The 20,728-nt window shown below is 46.5% G+C and overlaps 1 protein-coding gene across 2 annotated transcripts in view; it reads right to left on the bottom strand.

The window, feature by feature from the left end:
• The window catches only part of AHI1 (Abelson helper integration site 1), a 351,645-nt gene that overhangs the window by 22,503 nt on the left and 308,414 nt on the right, over positions 1-20,728 (bottom strand). For both annotated transcript variants that reach the window (XM_075339856.1, XM_075339857.1), the window contains one exon: positions 17,324-17,403. In XM_075339856.1, the coding sequence (XP_075195971.1) occupies positions 17,324-17,403 (80 nt within the window). The remainder of the gene's footprint in view (positions 1-17,323; positions 17,404-20,728) is intronic.

Genomic DNA, 20,728 nt, shown 5'->3' with positions numbered 1-20,728 from the left:
GACACTCCGCTGACAGTCTGCGCTGGATGAAGCCTTGACTAGAAGGTCGTCCAGGTAAGGAATCACTGCCAACCCCTGGAGGTGCAGAACCGCAATCACTGCTGCCATGACCTTGGTGAATACCCGAGGGGCCGTGGCTAACCCGAAGGGGAGAGCCACGAATTGGAAGTGATCTTCTCCTATTGCAAAACGTAGCCAACGCTGGTGTGAGACTGCAATTGGCACATGCAGATAGGCATCTCTGATGTCGATGGATGCAAGGAAATCCCCTTGGGTCATTGAGGCAATGACTGATCGCAGAGACTCCATGCGAAAGTGCCGCACCTGAACATGCTTGTTGAGAAGCTTGAGATCCAGGATGGGCCGGAAGGTACCGTCCTTTTTGGGAACTAGGAAAAGATTTGAGTAGAAACCTCTGAACCGTTCCCGGCTGGGAACCGGTACAATTACTCCGTTGGCCTGCAAGGCTGCCACGGCCTGCGAGAAGGCGGCGGCCTTGGAGCAAGGGGGAGTTGAGAGAAAAAATCTGTTTGGCGGACTGGAGGAGAATTCTATCCTGTAGCCGTGGGAGATGATATCTCTCACCCACTGATCGGAGACGTGTTGAAACCAAGCGTCGCCAAAGTGGGAGAGCCTGCCACCGACTAAGGACGTCGCCGGAGCGGGCAGAGAGTCATGAGGAGGCTGCCTTAGTGGCAGCACCTCCTGTGGTCTTCTGTGGACGCGCTTTTGGGCGCCAGTTGGATTTCTGGTCCTTGGCTGAGTTAGCGGACGAGGCCGAGGGCTTAGAGGACGACCAGTTGGAGGAACGAAAGGAGCGAAACCTCGACTGATTCCTACCCTGGGCGGGTTTCCTGGTTTTGGTTTGTGGCATGGAAGTACTCTTCCAGCCAGTAGCTTCCTTAATAATTTCATCCAGCTGTTCTCCGAACAGCCGGGACCCAGCAAAAGGGAGCCCAGCAAGGTACTTCTTAGAAGAAGCATCTGCCTTCCCCTTTCGAAGCCACAGGATCCTGCGGATAACGAGGGAATTAGCCGAAGCCACCGCAGTGCGGTGAGAAGCCTCCAGCATGGCAGACATGGCATAAGATGAAAAAGCTGAAGCTTGGGAAGTTAAGGCAACCATTTCGGGCATAGAGTCCCTGGTGAGGGAATGCATCTCCTCTAGAGAAGCAGAGATGGCTTTGAGAGCCCACACTGCTGCAAAAGTCGGGGAAAACGCGGCCCCCGCCGCTTCATACACGGATTTGGCCAGAAGGTCAATCTGACGGTCAGTGGAATCCTTAAGGGAGGTGCCATCAGCCACCGACACAACGGTCCGGGCTGAGAGCCTAGACACCGGATGGTCTACCTTTGGGGACTGAGCCCATTCCTTGACCACCTCAGGTGGGAAGGGAAAATGGTCATCAGAACCACGCTTTGGGAAGCGTTTGTCAGGACAGGCCCTGGGCTTGGTCACAGCTGCCTGAAAACTGGAGTGGTTAAAGAACACACTCTTCGCCCTCTTAGGCGAGGTAAACTGGTGCTTTTCTGCCAGAGAAGGTTGCTCCTCTGATACTGGAGGGTTGAGATCCAGTACAGAATTAATGGAAGCAATCAAGTCACTAAGATCTGAGTCACCCTCGGACAGATCAATGGGGTACATGGAGTTAGCCTCCGAGCCCCCTGTAAAGGCATCCTCCTCATCCTGCGAGTCAGCTCTTGAATCAGAGCCGCGGGAGGAGGAGGGAGAGGGAACCCTGCGTCTCTTCTTAGGAGGATGGGGTCTGGGCCCTGATGATGAATCCTCTGTGAGCTCCGAACCTAAGGGACCCATAGCAGTAGGGGCACCCTGTGAAGGGGGCTGATGCATATTCATCAAAGTCCTGGACAGAAGTCCCATGGACTCAGCAAAAGACTGGGAGATAGACCTAGAAAAGGATTCTACCCAAGCCGGGGGGTTCAGCCACAGGAGAAGGAGCAGCCTGAGAGACCACTGGGGGTGAGACTCCAGGCTGTGGCACCGCCAAGTTAGAGCAGACCTCACAATGAGGATAGGTGCTCGGTTCAGGCAGCAGGAGCTTACATGCAGCGCATACAGAATAAAGCTTTGGAGCCTTGCTCCTCGTGTGAGACATGCTGCTGGAGTGGGGGCTCTGCAAGAGAATGAACCCCAGAGAGTATATACAGAGGTCCACAACCAGGGACGGTTGTGGCTTACCAGACCGCTGGAGCGGTGTTGTGTGCCCTCCAGATCCCGAAGCCCGGACCCCCAAGCACAGCACTTCAGCAAGGATGCAGAGTGCAGACCAGCGCCGATGAACTCTGTCTGAGAAAATGGCCGCCGGAGCGAAGAGAGGGGGCGGGACTTGGCTGTGAGAGTGGGATCTGGAGGGCCATAGAGACCTACAGGGGAGGAGACACGCACAGCAGTGGGGAGTGTCCCTCCCCTGTGCAGAACGGCCGCCGGGAGGAGCCGAGCCTGTCCCTCTGCATGAATGACATGCGAGGGCAGAGAACAGAAACTAGGCCTCTGGCAAAGCCGGGGCCTAAATTTGAGCGGCGAGGCCGACGCGCAGGCACCATCGGTGCGGTTCTCGGGCGACAGCTAGAGAACCCGCCGGAAATGCCAATAAATACAGTTAGCACACTCTCCCCCAAACAATAAAGCACAGGGACCCCCAAAATATAAACGTCTCAGGTACTTAGCTGCTGAGACGCAGGACCAGGTCCCTGGGGATGAGTGCTCCGGTCCAGCAGGGTCCTGAAGGGCTCCGGATGGAGACCGGTCTCCTGCCAGGCAGGGAAACCGTGCTGGCTCCCACTTCAAGCCAGAGCCCAGGAGGGATGGTGAAGGAGCACGGCATGTAAGGCTCCAGCCTTGGAAATCAACCTTACAACACCGCCGACACAGTGGGGTGAGAAGGGACATGCCGGGGGTCCAGATGTGGACCCGCACTTCTTCAATCTCATTCCAAAAGGAAAAAATCATATGAGAATGCATGTGTGGATGTATGCCTCCTGAACACAAAGCGATAAACTGGCTGGGTCTGCTCACCAGGGGGTGTATAAGCTCAGAGGGAGGAGCTACACTTTTAAGTGTAGTACTTTGTGTGTCCTCCGGAGGCAGAAGCTAAACACCCATGGTCTGGGTCTCCCAAAGGAACGATAAAGAAATATATGTATTTTTTCTTTTACATAATGTATGTGTTTATTGGTATAATTTTTTTTCTAATTTATTTGGGGATTTTGAAAAATATTTTTATATTTTGATTAAGTAGTCATCCTTTGGGACATAAACTTTAATTTACAAGCATGGCAATTTATTACCCTCGTCATTGAGACACTGACAGAATGCCTGTTAAGCCTGCTTTACACGTTGCAATTTTGCATACGATATCGTATGCGATTTGCAACGCCCCCATCGGATGTGTGGCACGTTCAATTTGTTGAATGTGCCGCACAAACGAGTAACCCCCCGTCACACGCACTTACCCGTCCATACGACCTCAATGTGGGCGGTGAACGTCCACTTCCTGGAGTGGGAGGGACGTTCGGCGTTACATCCACGTCATGCGGCAGCCGGCCAATAGAAGCGGAGGGGCGGAGCTGAGCGGGACGTAAACATCCCGCCCATCTCCTTCCTTCCGCATTGTGGGCCGGGAGCCGCAGGACGCTGGTAAGATATGTTCATCGTTCCCGGGGTGTCACACACTGCAATGTGTGCTACCCCGGGTACGATGAACAATCTGACGTGCAATTCTAGAGAAAGGTACGATGTGTATGCGATGAACGTTTTACCGTTCAATCGCAATCGCACGTACCTGTCACACACTGCAATATACCTTACGATGCCGGATGTGCGTCACTTACGACGTGACCCCGCCGACACATTGTAAGATACATTGCAGCGAGTAAAGCGGGCTTTAAACCATGCCATGAGCATCGTCTAACAGGCCACAGTAGCCAATTAATCCGGAGTTCGTCATTTGACCTTGGGTTGCCATGGCAATGATCAAGACTCCATAATCACGTTGCAGGGGTCTTGATCAGGTCCTAGGCTCCTAAATGCTGCGATTGCTATTGATTGTGGAATTTAGGATATTAAACAGCCAGGGGCAGTGCAAGAACCGGCCCAAGCTGTGACATCCGGAGCTTGGCTATCACTTAAGCTGAGCTCCCAGTGGCAATCGAGTGAGCACTGCTCCTGACGTACCTGTATGCCCAATGTCAGGAAAGGGTTAAGTGCAGGAACTCAAACAGTAACCAGTAAAATGAAATACAGATATTACAATATCTAGGTAGCTTGTCATAAAACCATCTAATTGTATTCAAACCATGCTAATATTCACATGGAGCCTCTGTGAATGGTCTTGCTGACATATTTAAGCTATGAGTAAGGAATAATGCAGTCTGATATTGTCTATGGAATGCTACGGAATATAATGGCGTTATAGAAGTGGGCAAAAGAAAATATATAAAAATAAAATGAAACGTGTCGGATAGGTTATACACACAAGATTGATGTGGATTTTGACATGGATAGAAGAACATTGGATGATTTTATGACAAGCTCCCTGGATGCTGTGGTTTTAAGTTTGCTATTGGGACGTCCGTGCACAGGAAGGACTCTTGTCAAGAGTGGTAAGCTGACAATATTTGTTTTGTTTTACCTGTATCCAGTCGACCACATACTTTTTATTTTTTATAAAACTGTCAGAGATTATTATTTAGACAGGCTATAAATACTGAACATTTAGCCAGCGATATCTTTAGTAGACGACATGATACAAAGAACACCTTATAATTCTCAAGCAAGAAATATAGAATCCAAGCACAAAAGCTAATAATCTGAAGGTGTCTTTTACAATTGATAACATCTGTGTGACCATCATAAAACCAGTGAACACTAGTGTGCATGGAAGCTACCACAGAGGAAACCACTGCACTCCAAAAAGAACACATCACTACTTGTCGAATGTTTGCCAATGACCACCTGGATTCTTTACAGTAGTGGTGAACAATATTTTGTGAACAGATGCAGAAGCAGCAGTTTTGGAAAACATACAAGGATATGCTGTGAAAATACAAGCGTGCTTAACTGAATGCAAATTTAATCTCAACAATGAAACATAAGGAATTCCTTACATCAAAAAGCTTGGGAACAATGTCTAATATGCCAAAGAAAAATAATTAAAATTATGGAAAAACTATGGAAATATAATTTCTAACTTGGTTTTAAGAATATTTTACAGTGACCAATGGGATCATCACAACTGTGGTTATGTGGCTTAGCATGGACTATTCAAGCAGACATCTCAAATATATATACATATACAAAAAGGAAACAATTGTGTATAGTGGAGAAAGCCAAAATTTCTTCCAATTGCTACAAGTGTGGGTGCTGTATGTCCTTATAAAATGTTGGTTACTAATAATCCACATGCATTGTACATCAATTTACTATACTCTTTAAAAACTTTTACCTAGGACTGCCATGTGAAACTTGAAAGTTTTGTCTATTACAGAAATGAGGATTATATTAATTTGTTAAGGGAAGGGACAGGGGCTTCAGCAGTGACCACAGCATCTGTCCCCTGATGATGCTTCATTTCAGTATCCCAGCATGCACAGTGATTCTCAAATAAAGAGTCATCAAAAAGTAAAATAGGGAAAAATAATAGAAAACTAGTTAGATAGTGTAGTTAGAGAAGGATAGGGAATTTTTAATGCAAGTAAATTAGAAAATGGTTTAGAATATGTCACTAAATAGGCAGGGATCTAGGAGGAAGATTACTTTGCCTTTCATCTCTTTAAAGGTTACTGTATACAGTAGCATGTTAAAGTCTGGGCACCACTCTTCAAAATTACTGTTATTCTGATAAGTTAAGCTAATTGAAGATGAACTGATGTCTAAAAGGCAGAAAGTTAGAGATGACACAATTCCTTTGTATTTTAGGCAAAAAAAAATTTTTTTTTCAACTTTTAGGCTATGTGCGCACGTTGCGTAATTACATGCAGTTACGCTGCGCTTTGTAGCGCAGCGTAACTGCATGCATCCTGCGTCCCCTGCATAATCTATGGAGATTGTGCAGGGGCCGTGCGCACGTGGCATTTTAGAGCGCAGCGCTTCGGCTGCTGCCCGAAGCGCACGTTCTAAGAAGTGACATGTCACTTCTTCTGTGCGCTTTGCCGGCAGCCCCTGCTCTGTCTATGGCAGGAGCTGCAGGCAGAGCGCATGGAATCGGCTTTTTTTTTTTTCACTACGGACATTTTCTGCAGTGATTTGAAGCGCACTTGTGCTCTTCAGATCGCTGCCGAAATGTCTGCAGTGACTGTACGCAACGTGCGCACATAGCCTTACATCTTAAAATGAACAAATAAGAAAAACGGGCTGGTGAAAAAGTTTGGCACCCTGCATGGTTAGTACCTAGCAGCACCCCCTTTGGCAAGTATCACAGCTTGTAAACACTTTTTGTAGCCAGGCAAGAGTCTTAAGAGTCTTTCAATTTTTGTTTGAGGTTTGATGTTTGTTTCAGTTTTTGTTTGAGGGATTTTCATCTATTCTTCCTTGGAAAAATCTTCCAGTTCTGTGAGATTCGTGGGTTATCTTGCATGCACTGCTCTTTTGAGGTCTAGCCACAGATTTTCAATGATGTTCAGATCAGGGGACTGTGAGGGCCACTGTAAAACCTTCAGCTTGCACCTTTTGAGGTAAACTATTATGGATTTTGATGTGTTTAGGATCATTATCCATTTGTAGAAGTCATCCTCATTACAACTTCAGCTTTTTTTTACAGATAGTGTTATGTTTGCGTTAAAAATTTGTTGAAATTTAATTGATTCATTTCTTCCATCTATCCGTGAATTGTGCCCGTATCATTGGCTGTAACACAAATCCATACATAGGTTTTGCTTTCAAAATGCAGCAGGCTTGTTTAGATGTTCTTTTGTATACTTCTGATGCTGAATTCTACTGTGAGGAGGCAGGAGAGGTTTTCTTCTGATGACTCTTCCATGAAGACCATATTTTGCAGCTGTTTATGTACAGTAGAACAATATACCACAACTCCAGAGTTTGCTAAATCTTCCTGAAGGTCTTTTGCAGTCAAATGCAAGTTCTGATTTGCCTCTCTAGCAATCTTACGAGCAGCTGTCAAGGATATTTTCCTTGGTCTTCCAGACCTTATCTTGACCTCCACTATAATTACATTTTGAATTGAGGAAAAGTCAACTTGAAAACACATTGATATCTTTTTATAGCCTTGGTTCATGGGTCTCCACCGTTTTGATTTCCAGAGTGCTAACAGTTGCTTGGAAGAACCCATGGCTGCTGGTTATTGGCACAAGATTAGATGAGGCTTGGTTTTTTAAAAAGCTGTGAAATTTACATCACCTGGCCTTTCATAATGATGATAGTGAACAACAGGGCTGTGGAGTCGGAGTCGTGGAGTCGGAGCTCATTTTGGTGGAGTCGGAGTCGGTATAAAATGCACCGACTCTGACTCCTAAAATATATAATAAATTGGGGACAGTAGTGCAATGCAGAATGTGCTGAATATTTTACTAAATAATAACATTTAGTATAATGCTTATATTTAAGTGAAAAATTTATTGTAGTTCAATGTGAACATCAGACATTTAATTATTTTTATGAGACAATAATCAATATATTTGGATAGAACATAAAATATACTTATTAGAATACAACTGTAGAACACAAAAAACTAATAAATTGTAAATATGTAATACAATATATATATATATACACAAGATAAATACACACACAAGATAAATACACACACAAGATATATATGTAATCTACTGTATATTACATAGTGTATTACATATTTTACAATATATTACAGTTTTTTGTGTTCTAAAGTTGTATCCAATAAATATATTTTATGTTCTATCCAAATATATTGATTATTGTATCATAAAAATTATTAAATGTCTGATGTTCACATACACATGTTCATGTACTACAATAAATTTTTCACCTAACTATAAGCAATATAGCCCTGAAGGACTCTCTTTCTGACTATCCCCTAATGACGGCTAGGAGATCGGCTAATCTCCGTGATGTGCTGGTCAGAAGCCATTACGTTCCACCAGCATCTGGTTTTTTAGGCCTTACCAATCCTCGGGTTGGTTGCTTCCCATGCGGTCATTGTCTCGCATGCAGCAATGTCATTCGCAGCTCGGTGTTTGCGTCAGCAGACGGGACGCGTGAGTTCCGCATCAGGGACTATGTCTCATGTGGCACCTCAAACGTCATATATTATGCTGTTTGTGGGTGCCCATTGATTTACATAGGATTGACGTCGCGCGAATTGCGTGTTCGCGAGCATGTGTGGGATATTGCTGCGGCAAAGACTGACTGACCTTGCCTCCCTAAAAACTATTCCACGCCACTTCAAGGCCTACCATGGATGTGATCCGAAATCTCTACTAATACGTGGGATTGAGGTTGTTCATGGTGGCATTAGGGGTGGCAATATTAAGAAAAGGTTAGCCCAAGGTGAGACGCGATGGATGGTGATGTTGGGTACAATCACCCCGTCGGGTCTCAATGAGGCTTTAAGTTTTGCCCCTTTTCTATGACATTACCCCACTTTGTGGGTCTCTTTTCCCCTCTTTTTGACTGAGCGATATGGATGCGTGTTTTTAATTATGTGTTTTATTATTCTTTTTTATTCACTCATTGTGTTCCTTTTAACCTTTCACATGTCCCCTTGAAACAACAGCTCTGATCCTGTTTTATTTTGATTTACCAAGCCAGAATGTGACACATGAGAAATGAAGATTTTTCCTACTTAAGTGGACACAGACACCGGACAGCATATGCGGCGTGCCTAATGTATATTTACCTGTACCCATGTCAATAAGTTTTGGTGTGACTTTATATTGTACTTCCATTTATGCGACCGTATAATTATAATGTCTGTGCCTGTGAATACTTGGTCTTCATTCTTCTTACCTGTCATGGATGTGCGCGTGCGCGTCTTGCGCTGCGGGTCCGCCTTCCTCCCGGCCGTCTCTGAGTGACTTGTTGCGCATGCGTGGGTGCTATGGAGACGCGTCCCTGCTCCCGCGCATGCGCTGAGGTCATGACGGTGTGTGGAGGTTTCCGGATCTCGGGGGCGCCATACGCGCATGCGCCGGTAATATCTGTTGACAGGATGCAGCTGTTCTCATGGGATTAGCGGCTATTTAAACTAGCCGACTGTCACGATCAGTCACTCCCTGATGAAGCAACAGCGCACAAGCTATCTGTGAAACGTACGTCGGAGTTACTTAGGGGACTTAACCCTTCCTCACCTGACAAATCTGCCAGTCCTTTGTTATATATGCGGACTGCACATTGTGGTATGTATGAGGCTCCTGCCATCTCTGTGTTCCCTCTGCCGTAGTATCATGGTTAAGAAGGGAATTTTGTTACTTACCGTAAATTCCTTTTCTTCTAGCTCTTATTGGGAGACCCAGACGATTGGGGTATAGCTACTGCCCTCCGGAGGCCACACAAAGCACTACACTAAAAAGTGCAAGGCCCCTCCCCCTCTGGCTATACCCCCCCGTGGTATCACGGGTTCTCCAGTTTTAGTGCCAAAGCAAGAAGGAGGAAGCCAATAACTGGTTTAAACAAATTAACTCCGAATAACGTCGGAGAACTGAAAAACCGTTCAACATGAACAACATGTGTACCCGCAAACAACAAAAAAATCCCGAAGGACAACAGGGCGGGTGCTGGGTCTCCCAATAAGAGCTAGAAGAAAAGGAATTTACGGTAAGTAACAAAATTCCCTTCTTCTTCAGCGCTCTATTGGGAGACCCAGACGATTGGGACGTCCAAAAGCTGTCCCTGGGTGGGTAAAGAGATACCTCATGTTAGAGCTGCAAAACAGCCCTCCCCTACGGGGGTGTCACTGCCGCCTGCAGGACTCTTCTACCTAAGCTGGCATCCGCCGAAGCATAGGTATGCACCTGATAATGCTTGGTGAAAGTGTGCAGACTCGACCAGGTAGCTGCCTGGCACACTTGTTGAGCCGAAGCCTGGTGTCGTAATGCCCAGGACGCACCCACGGCTCTGGTTGAGTGGGCTTTTAGCCCTGAAGGAACCGGAAGCCCCGCAGAACGGTAGGCCTCTAGAATTGGTTCTTTGATCCATCGAGCCAGGGTGGCTTTAGAAGCCTGCAACCCCTTGCGCGGACCAGCGACAAGGACAAAAAGTGCATCGGAACGGCGCATGGGCGCCGTGCGGGAAATGTAGATTCTGAGTGCTCTCACCAGATCTAGCAAACGTAAGTCCTTTTCATACCGGTGAACCGGATGAGGACAAAAGGAAGGCAAGGATATATCCTGATTAAGATGAAACGAGGATACGACCTTAGGGAGAAACTCCGGAATGGGGCGCAGCACTACCTTGTCCTGGTGGAACACCAGGAAGGGAGCCTTGGATGACAGAGCTGCCAGCTCCGACACTCGCCGAAGCGATGTGATCGCAACAAGAAACGCCACTTTCTGTGACAGGCGAGAAAAGGAAACTTCTTTCAGAGGCTCGAAAGGCGGCTTCTGGAGAGCAACTAGTACCCTGTTCAGATCCCATGGATCTAACGGCCGCCTGTACGGGGGCACAATATGACAGACCCCCTGCAGGAACGTGCGCACCTTAGGAAGACGTGCTAGACGCTTCTGAAAAAACACGGATAGTGCCGAGACTTGCCCTTTAAGGGAGCTGAGCGACAAGCCCTTTTCCAACCCCGATTGCAGGAAGGAAAGAAAGGTGGGCAATGCAAATGGCCAAGGGGATACTCTCTGTGCAGAGCACCAGGATAAGAAAATCTTCCACGTTCTGTGGTAGATCTTAGCAGACGTGGGCTTCCTAGCTTGTCTCATTGTGGCTACGACTCCTTGAGATAATCCTGCGGACGCTAGGATCCAGGACTCAATGGCCACACAGTCAGGTTCAGGGCCGCAGAATTCTGATGGAAAAACGGCCCTTGGGACAGTAAGTCTGGTCGGACTGGCAGTGACCACGGTCGACCGACCGTGAGATGCCACAGATCCGGATACCACGATCTCCTCGGCCAGTCTGGGGCGACGAGTATGACGCGGCTGCAATCGGATCTGATCTTGCGTAACACTCTGGGCAAGAGTGCCAGAGGTGGGAAGACGTATGGGAGCCGGAACTGCGACCAATCTTGAACTAATGCGTCTGCCGCCAGAGCTCTTTGATCGCGCGACCTCGCCATGAATGCCGGGACCTTGTTGTTGTGCCGGGACGCCATTAGGTCGACGTCCGGCACTCCCCATCGGCGACAGATTTCCTGAAACACGTCCGGGTGAAGGGACCACTCCCCTGCGTCCATGCCCTGGCGACTGAGGAAGTCTGCTTCCCAATTTTCTACGCCTGGGATGTGAACCGCGGATATGGTGGATGCTGTGTCCTCCACCCACATTAGAATGCGCCGGACTTCTTGGAATGCTTGCCGACTGCGCGTCCCTCCTTGGTGGTTGATGTATGCCACCGCTGTGGAGTTGTCCGACTGGATTCGGATCTGCTTTCCTTCCAGCCACTGTTGGAAGGCCAGTAGGGCAAGATACACTGCCCTGATTTCCAGAACATTGATCTGAAGGGTGGACTCCTGCGGAGTCCACGTCCCCTGGGCCCTGTGGTGGAGAAACACTGCTCCCCACCCTGACAGACTCGCATCTGTCGTGACCACTGCCCAGGATGGGGGCAGGAAGGATCTTCCCTGAGACAATGAGGTGGGAAGGAGCCACCATTGTAGAGAGTCCTTGGCCGTCTGGGAAAGAGAGACTTTCCTGTCCAGGGACGTTGACTTCCCGTCCCATTGGCGGAGAATGTCCCATTGAAGTGGGCGCAGATGAAACTGCGCAAAGGGAACTGCTTCCATGGCTGCCACCATCTTCCCGAGGAAGTGCATGAGGCGCCGTAAGGGGTGCGACTGGCCTTGAAGGAGGGATTGCACCCCTGTCTGTAGGGACCGCTGCTTGTTCAGCGGAAGCTTCACTCTCGCTGCTCGAGTATGAAACTCCATGCCAAGATACGTTAGCGACTGTGACGGTGACAGATTTGACTTTGGAAAGTTGATGATCCATCCGAACGTCTGTAGAGTCTCCAGCGTAGCATGTAGACTGAGTTGGCATGCCTCTTGAGAGGGTGCCTTGACAAGTAGATCGTCTAGGTAAGGGATCACCGAGTGTCCCTGAGAGTGCAAGACTGCTACCACCGCCGCCATGACCTTGGTGAAGACCCGGGGGGCTGTCGCCAGACCGAATGGCAGAGCTACGAACTGAAGATGGTCGTTTCCTATCACAAAACGTAGAAAACGTTGATGTTCTGTAGCAATTGGCACGTGGAGATAAGCATCTTTGATGTCTATTGAGGCAAGGAAGTCTCCTTGAGACATTGAGGCAACGACAGAGCGGAGGGTTTCCATCCGGAACCGTCTGGCGTGCACATGTTTGTTGAGCAGCTTTAGATCCAGAACAGGACGGAACGAGCCGTCCTTTTTTGGAACCACAAAGAGATTGGAGTAAAACCCTCGCCCTTGTTCCTGAGGCGGTACAGGAACCACTACTCCTTCCGCTTTTAGGGAGTCCACCGCCTGCAGCAGGGCATCTGCTCGGTCTGGATGTGGGGAGGTTCTGAAGAACCGAGCTGGAGGACGAGAACTGAACTCGATTCTGTACCCGCGAGACAAAATGTTTGTCACCCACCGGTCTTTGACCTGTGACGTCCAAATGTCGGAAAAGCGGGAGAGCCTGCCCCCAACCGGAGATGCGGAGGGGGGGGGCTGGAAGTCATGAGGTAGCCGCTTTGGAAGCGGTTCCTCCATTTGCTTTCTTGGGGCGTGCGTGAGCCCGCCAGGAATCTGAGACTCTTTGCGTCCTCTGAGTCCCTTTGGACGAGGAGAATTGTGTCTTGCCCGAACCTCGAAAGGACTGAAACCTCTGCTGCCATTTTTTCTGCTGAGGTTTGCTTGATCTGGGCTGGGGTAAAGAAGAGTCTTTACCCTTGGACTGTTTAATGATGTCAGCCAATGGCTCGCCAAACAGTCTATCTCTAGATAAAGGCAAGCTGGTTAAACATTTTTTGGAACCAGCATCTGTTTTCCAGTCCTTTAACCACAAGGCTCTGCGCAAAACTACCGAATTGGCGGACGCCATTGAGGTGCGGCTGGTAGATTCTAGGACCGCATTGATAGCGTAAGACGCAAACGCAGACATCTGCGAGGTAAGGGACGCCACTTGCGGCGCCGCTGGATGTATGATAGCATCCACTTTTGCTAAACCAGCTGAAATAGCTTGGAGCGCCCATACGGCTGCGAATGCTGGAGCAAACGACGCGCCGATAGCTTCATAGACAGATTTTAACCAAAGGTCCATCTGTCTGTCATTGGCATCCTTAAGTGAAGCGCCATCCTCCACTGCAACTATGGATCTAGCTGCAAGTTTGGAAATCGGGGGGTCTACTTTTGGACACTGGGTCCAGCGCTTGACCACATCAGGGGAAAGGAAAACGTGTATCCTTAGAACGTTTAGAGAAACGCCTTTCTGGATGAGCGTCGTGTTTCTGGATTGATTCTCTGAAGTCAGAGTGATCCAAGAAAGCACTCAATTTACGCTTGGGATAGAGGAAACGAAACTTCTCCTGCTCTGCTGCTGCCTCCTCTGCAGAAGGAGCTGGGGGAGAAATATCCAACAGTCTATTGATGGCTGAGATAAGATCGTTTACCATGGCGTCCCCATCCGGGGTATCCAGATTGAGAGGGGTTCCAGGATAAGACTCCTGATCACTCTCTTCAGACGCATCACAGGGCGACTGATTGCGCTGAGACCCTGAGCAGTGTGATGACGTTGAGGGTCTTTCCCAGCGAGCTCGCTTAGGGTGGCTGGGGCTATCATCTGAGTCATAATACTCAGCCTGGGAAGCCGGGGACCCCCATGCAGTCTGGACTAATTCCAACTGAGGGGGATTAGAGGACAGAGACCTCGCCGTGTCCATAGACTGAGCCCCAGTCATGGATTGCAAAGTTTCAAGGATCTTTGCCATAGTCACAGACATTCCATCAGCAAAAACTGCAAAGTCTGTCCCTGACACCGGGGCAGGACTTACAAGCGTCTCAGCCTGGGTCACTACCTCTCCGGACTCCGGCTGGCGAAGCAGCACCGGATCTGAGCATTGCACACAATGGGGGTCTTTGGAACCTGCTGGTAGAGCAGCCCCACATGCAGCACACGCAGTGTACACAGCCCTAGCCTTGGCAGCCTTGCGTTTTGTGGATGACATGTTGCTGCTTCCTCAGAGCGATCTGGGGTATCCAGCCAGGAAGCGACCTTACAGTGCAAGAAATAACTAAATATATATATCCGGTGACACAGTACACCAATACACACTGAGGCACTAGAGGGGCCAGCTGAAAAGCCGCTTACCGCCCGCTTAAGAGCGGGTGTGTGATCTCCAAAAGCCCCCTAGTCCAGGTCTCCCAGAGCCTTGCGTCCTTCCTCCAGCCAGACTGCATGTAATGGCTGCCGGCGTCCTGGGAGAGGAGGGGGGGCGGGCCCTGGGCGTTCCTGACTAAGAGCGGGAAGCCTGCTTCCCTCTGTGCCTAGTGAGAGGGCTGGAGCATGTAAATCAGGCTCCAGCCCTCGTCGCTGCTGCGAAACAGCGTCTCTCCCCTACCCTGATTGACAGGGTGGGGGCGGGAACGAAGCTGAGCTAGGCCGCAAAAGCCGGGGACTGGATTTATAAACGCCGCCGCCGTAAAAGCGCGGTCGGCGTGTCCCCGGCGCACCACAAGTCACAGCAGCGCCGCCCGGTCCAGTGGGGGTCGGCGCTGCGTTCCCACAACACAAAGTCCCCCAGTAAACTGTAGGAACACTAACTCCAACGTTACGGTCCCCGGCGCACTACAACACCCAGCCAGCCCGGAGTGTGTCTGTGCCTGCCGGGGACACAGAGTACCTGTATGATGCAGGGCCATGTCCCTGATTGTACTCCTGCTCCGTATCCATCAGGTGCTATGGGTCTGTGGATGGAGCCCGGCGTCAGAGCTTAGAGGCCGGCAGGATCCCACTTCCACAGAGCCCTACAAGGGGATGTGGAAGGAAAACAGCATGTGGGGCTCCAGCCCCTGTACCAGCAATAGGTACCTCAACCTTACAACACCATCCACGGGTGAGAAGGGAGCATGCTTGGGGCCCTATATGGGCCCTCTTTTCTTCCATCCGAAATAGTCAGCAGCTACTGCTGACTAAAATCTGTGGAGCTATGCGTGGATGTCTGACCTCCTTCGCACAAAGCTTGAAAACTGGAGAACCCGTGATACCACGGGGGGTATAGCCAGAGGGGGAGGGGCCTTGCACTTTTTAGTGTAGTGCTTTGTGTGGCCTCCGGAGGGCAGTAGCTATACCCCAATCGTCTGGGTCTCCCAATAGAGCGCTGAAGAAATTTTGAATAACGTTGACCTAGAGTACTGATAGATGATCGGTAATGAGGGACATTGTATGGGCAGGACCCTACTTACAACCACCTTGTATACACAAGTGTTATATGCCTTCTGAGATAAGTGCACATATATGCGTTTTTTGCCTTATGTGATAAATGTTGTAGTTGATATATAACTGGCCAAAACAGACCCTTCTGACACCCCCCTTTTTTACACACTTGTAATGAGCTATTTTGCAAACAGTGTCTGTACATGGTGTGGTTAGAGTCTGAGTTTTGACTTATGCACTCTTTTATGATCTTTTTCTCATGAGACTTTGCTGCATTGTTTTAATTATATATAAGTGTGATACTTGTGTAGACAGCATGCAGGAATGGTGCAGTCAGCATCTTTGTTTATTTTTTCTGATATAATTCCTATGTGACATTCATTTGGTTTTTTGATAACACTCTTTTAGGATCCTTGCAGGTTATGTCTGTGCCCTTTTAACATCCTTCCTCCTGGCCTCATTCTCTTTACTCTTGACCCTATATATATTTATATATGTATGTTTTCTTATCTGTCTTTGATATAATATAAATTAAGATAATAACAAAAATAAAATACATATTTTTTGAAGCAGTTCTACTCGTTTTTCTCCTGTTTTTGATTCTATTTGTGAGTAGCTCTGGCACACAATGCAGCGTCCCAATTGAGGGACGGCTGCTGTGTGTCCTTAATATATTGTTGGACTATATGTATCTATAAGCAATATATGTAGGAGTCGGAGCAAGAGAAATTGAGGAGTCGGAGTCGGAGCAAGAGAAATTGAGGAGTCGGAGTCGAAGGTTTGGCTTACCGACTCCACAGCCCTGGTGAACAAGCCATAACCCTAACAGGCTAATTAAGGTCTGAAACCTTAGTCACAGTTATCTAAACAAATAAATCTCTAAGGGTGCCAAAACTTTTGCATCAGCCCATTTTCCTATTTGTAATTTTTAAAATGTAAAAGATGAAAATATTATTTTTTTTTTTGCCTAAAATAAAAAGGAAATGTGTCATTTTTAACTTCATGCCTTTTAGAGATCATTTCATCTTCAGATTGCTTAACCAACAACAGGAATTTTGACCAGGGGTGCCCAAACGTTTGTATGCCAATGTATAAATGCTTTTTCCATTTAACAGGCATACATAGCCTTTTAGAATACTCTATTTGTCCTGGCATATTAAGATTGGCACTGTAGCAATGACCATCAAAACTAGAAGACCCTGATTATCTCAATACAGAATATATTATAAAATAGTCTTCATATTTTGATGTAGTGCATGTTAATGTGAAATATGTGCTATTTATCTGGTATATTAGTTGTTTATAGTACAAGCAAATGTGATCCAAACGTCAAACATCGACAGCCTCAAAGAATCTAAAATCCAAATGGTTCCTGTAACTTTAGCCTTTTGAGGAGCTGAGTAGAAGCTATAGGTAATTTGATTTTCTCATAATTTCTGGCTCTCACTTCTACTACTTGGCTAGTAATAGCACGTTAGTAAACTAAATCCCTATTTTCTATTATCTCAGTCTGTGCACATTCAAATCTAAGATGCGCTTTATACTGTATCTCTAAAAGAAATACCTGATACCTGTTATATACAAAAGCAGTTTATTATACCAATTACAATGCAATAATATGGATTAAAAAGTGGTATAAAAGAAAGAAGTGTAATATATCTGCACAGCAACACAGGTCTAAGGAGCTTACAAAAAAAAAAAAAGTTTTTTAAGATTGTTACTTTTTATTCAATATGTAATACATATGTAAATAAATATATTCTATATAAAATTGGTCTGACATTATGAAACAATCCCTTTAAATGATGCGTCTTACAGTGTCACAGGTGAGCTTGCATCTGTGTCATGATGTGACATAAATTTCAGATCCCTTGACTTGCTGGGGACTGCTGACATCTGCAAGAACAAGAGACAGACAATATAGTAGTACGTAAAGAGGCCAAGTCTGTGCATCTCACAAACCCACCAGCTTCCTGGGGAAAGAGAGAATACACCCCATCTTTTACACACAGTCTCATTTGAGGAACTGTGGTAGGAAATAGGTTCAGGCCCCACTTTCTCTTAGCCAGACAATTTTCAAGTGAGAAACAAACATTAGAAATTACTCAAGGTAAAAATCTTAGCTGCACCTGGTTGCTCACCAGTTATAGAGAGGTTTAGAAGACTAACCGCACAGAGTGCCTGTATAAACAACACGTAAAATAATCACTAGTAGAGATGCTAGTAACGTGGAAGTGGAGCTTACAGTCTACCAGATAAAGTCTCACAATATTGATAAAAGACACAGAGTAATAGCCTCGATTTGGTGTTTTTAACGCCAATAAATTTGGTACTGTAATATAAAGAGCCAAACTCATTAAGAGGCTTGCATCTCTTACTGAATTTGGCACATCTTTATAGAGGTGGTCCACTACAATGTATAGTGAGCACATTGATTTAATGCTGAGAAAGAAGGCTTTTTCCAAATACTTGTTGCCAATGCTGGGCTGTGATGTTCGGTGAAAATTACGCCCACAGCCCAGTCACTCAGGCAGACTGGGTCCTGCCTCGGTGATGCTGAGTAAACTTCCAATTCCGGAACTTGACGCAACATCACCGGACATCAATCAGATATACAGTATATGCTTCTTCATGAATCAGAGAAGTTGAATGAGTGGAGTGCACAAGTGTGTGCGCCTTACCACAGATTCTACTACAGTTCTTGCTGGAGTGAGATTTGTGGCATAGCTAATGTCGCTGCTTGTTATGAATTTGATGAGGGCAGTTGCCACACCCTGATTCTGACCCAAATCCACCCACTTTATCGGAGTAGGGCAAAAAGGCATGAGCACCAAAAGTCACATTATTTTAGCCCCACCATCAGCAGCGCCAAAACTATGTTAATTTTTTAAGCATTTTATGCAAAAATACTGGCATAAAAGACCACAGTACCTAACTAAGTTTATCTATACACTGCACTGGTGAGTTGTTTCCGGTTGATCAAATACGATGTATGCGGGGGTGCACATACACTGAGTCCTTCATGCAGACCCAAAGACAGTAATTATATGGTGTTATATTTGGAAATCATGGAGAGCAACATTGGTGAATCATTAAAACAGAGGAGTCCAAATCCAAGGATATGGTAGTACATGTCTGAACATAACTGGACTACCGCCTAGACATCTGCTGTGCCACCAATGGAAATCACTTTGAACATTTGTACTGTATAGATATAATTTGGATATTGTTGGCTTTACTCATCAAAGCTTTCATGGCAGAGTTGTGTCTAAATTTTGTAACTTTGGTCTTTTCACAACAGTTTCCGCCAGCTCCTACAAAATGCACTGAGCTGGAGCAGGACGGCGGGTGCAGCAAGGGAGGGCCCACCAATCTTGTCTACTACATGATGAACTGTGGCGTTCCTTAAGCCAGAAAATGCAAGAAGAAAGCCAGAAAGCTCCCTCCAGTACTTGACTGGAGTGAGATTTCTGCCGTAGTTCATGGAGGTGAACGTTGGTCATCAGACGCTCCAGATTAAAGGAAGAGGCATGCACCTCTTCATGAATCAGGAGCATCTGACTCCAGCAGGCACCCTCAACAAGACTGGTGTCAAGAATGCCGATCTTGATGAATCGGGGGTCTGTGTCTTTACATTTTTATAAATTTGTGTTATGGTTTATCAGTGACACTTTTTGGGACGTTGATTTATATTCATTTTTTCATGGTCTCAGTTGTGGTTACGCTATACATAACAAGCCTTTAGAATGTCTTTGATACATAATCTATGGGCAACCTTGATCTATAGGCATTGTAACCCTACAAGTCTATAGCCATTGGCCCACAGTATGGGCTTTCTGACCCCCTGTTGATCCTGCTAATGTCCCTGATTGACATAAAAGTTTTAAGGCATGGTTCATTGACTTGTGTGGCCATTCTGTTATTTAAAGTAGTGGAGTGATGACTCTGTTGTTAGGTAATGGGAACCCTTCGCCAAGGTGGACCTCATACGCAAACTGTGTTAGACCCTCTATTTAAGTGCACCTTCCCACCTACTTGTTTTCACTCTATCTCCACCCTTCTCCGGCTCTATGAAGCCAGAGCCATCAAAGAAGAGAGGAGGGTGTAGATTGAGGGAAAACAAGCAGGTGGGAAGGTGTACTTAAATGTTTGTCTACAACATGATGCCCAGAGTGCCTGTACTTAGTTTGAACAGTCATTCCGTGCTGACAAAATCCCTTTAACCGCCTATGACGCAAGTTGGTAGAGGTTATATGGAGCACTTTCACAGGGTGAGCTCGCGACGTGCAAGACAGGTAATGGCTGTCTGTTACAGCCAGGACATGTCTGTAACAATTGTGGGTGAAGCAGAGTGTTAACCTGTTAAATGAAACTCTGACAGCGAGATTAACAGTGCGGGGGCATGCATTGGAGCACGTCATTTTATGCTCCCATTGGCAAGCTGGTGACATGGTCGTGGACACCGATTGGTTACTATGTCAGCTGGGGTCTGTTAAACCTCTGTGCTTGTCATTACGGAGGCCTCTTAAAACCCTGCCTGTGGTTCAGCTTCAAAGGAGACCATGATTTTTGCTATATACAGCTATAGTGTGGTATAGCTGTATATAGCACACGTGATCAGACGATGTATGTATGTATGTGTATATGTATATATATATATATATACATATATATATATATATGTATATATATATATATATATGTTATGGTTCTGGTAAGAAATAACAAAATCACAAAAAACAAAAATGAAGGAGTTAAACCACTGAAAGCACATCCATCCCCACTCACTCACGACCTCCTATCCCTTCTCCCCATTTTGTCCTTTTACTTTACTTTGGTACCTCACTATATCAATTTTTGCAGTACAGAGTCCTTTTTGTTTTTTTCTCCCCCGTATTAACCCTTTACTGACATATGACATACTGGTATGCCATATGCCAGATCCTTGACTTTGACGTGGGCTCGCATGCTGAGCCTGCATCTTTCTTGGCACATGATGGTTGATAAAAAAAACACATACTTGATATAGCTGCATTCATAAAAGTCCAATCTATTAAAATATAAAATAAATTAATCTGATAGGTAAACAGCTTAAAGAGTAAACAAATCAAAAAGCCAGAATTACGCTTTCTTGGACGCCGACACATTGATATAAAATGCAATAAGAAAAGATCAAAACACAACAATTACCACCAAATAGTATCAGTAAAGACGTCAGCTC

Source organism: Anomaloglossus baeobatrachus, chromosome 3, assembly GCF_048569485.1.
Source record: "Anomaloglossus baeobatrachus isolate aAnoBae1 chromosome 3, aAnoBae1.hap1, whole genome shotgun sequence".
Lineage (NCBI taxonomy): Eukaryota > Metazoa > Chordata > Amphibia > Anura > Aromobatidae > Anomaloglossus > Anomaloglossus baeobatrachus.
The sequence above is the reverse complement of the archived record's forward strand: the minus strand, read 5'-3'. Positions and strand labels throughout refer to the sequence as shown.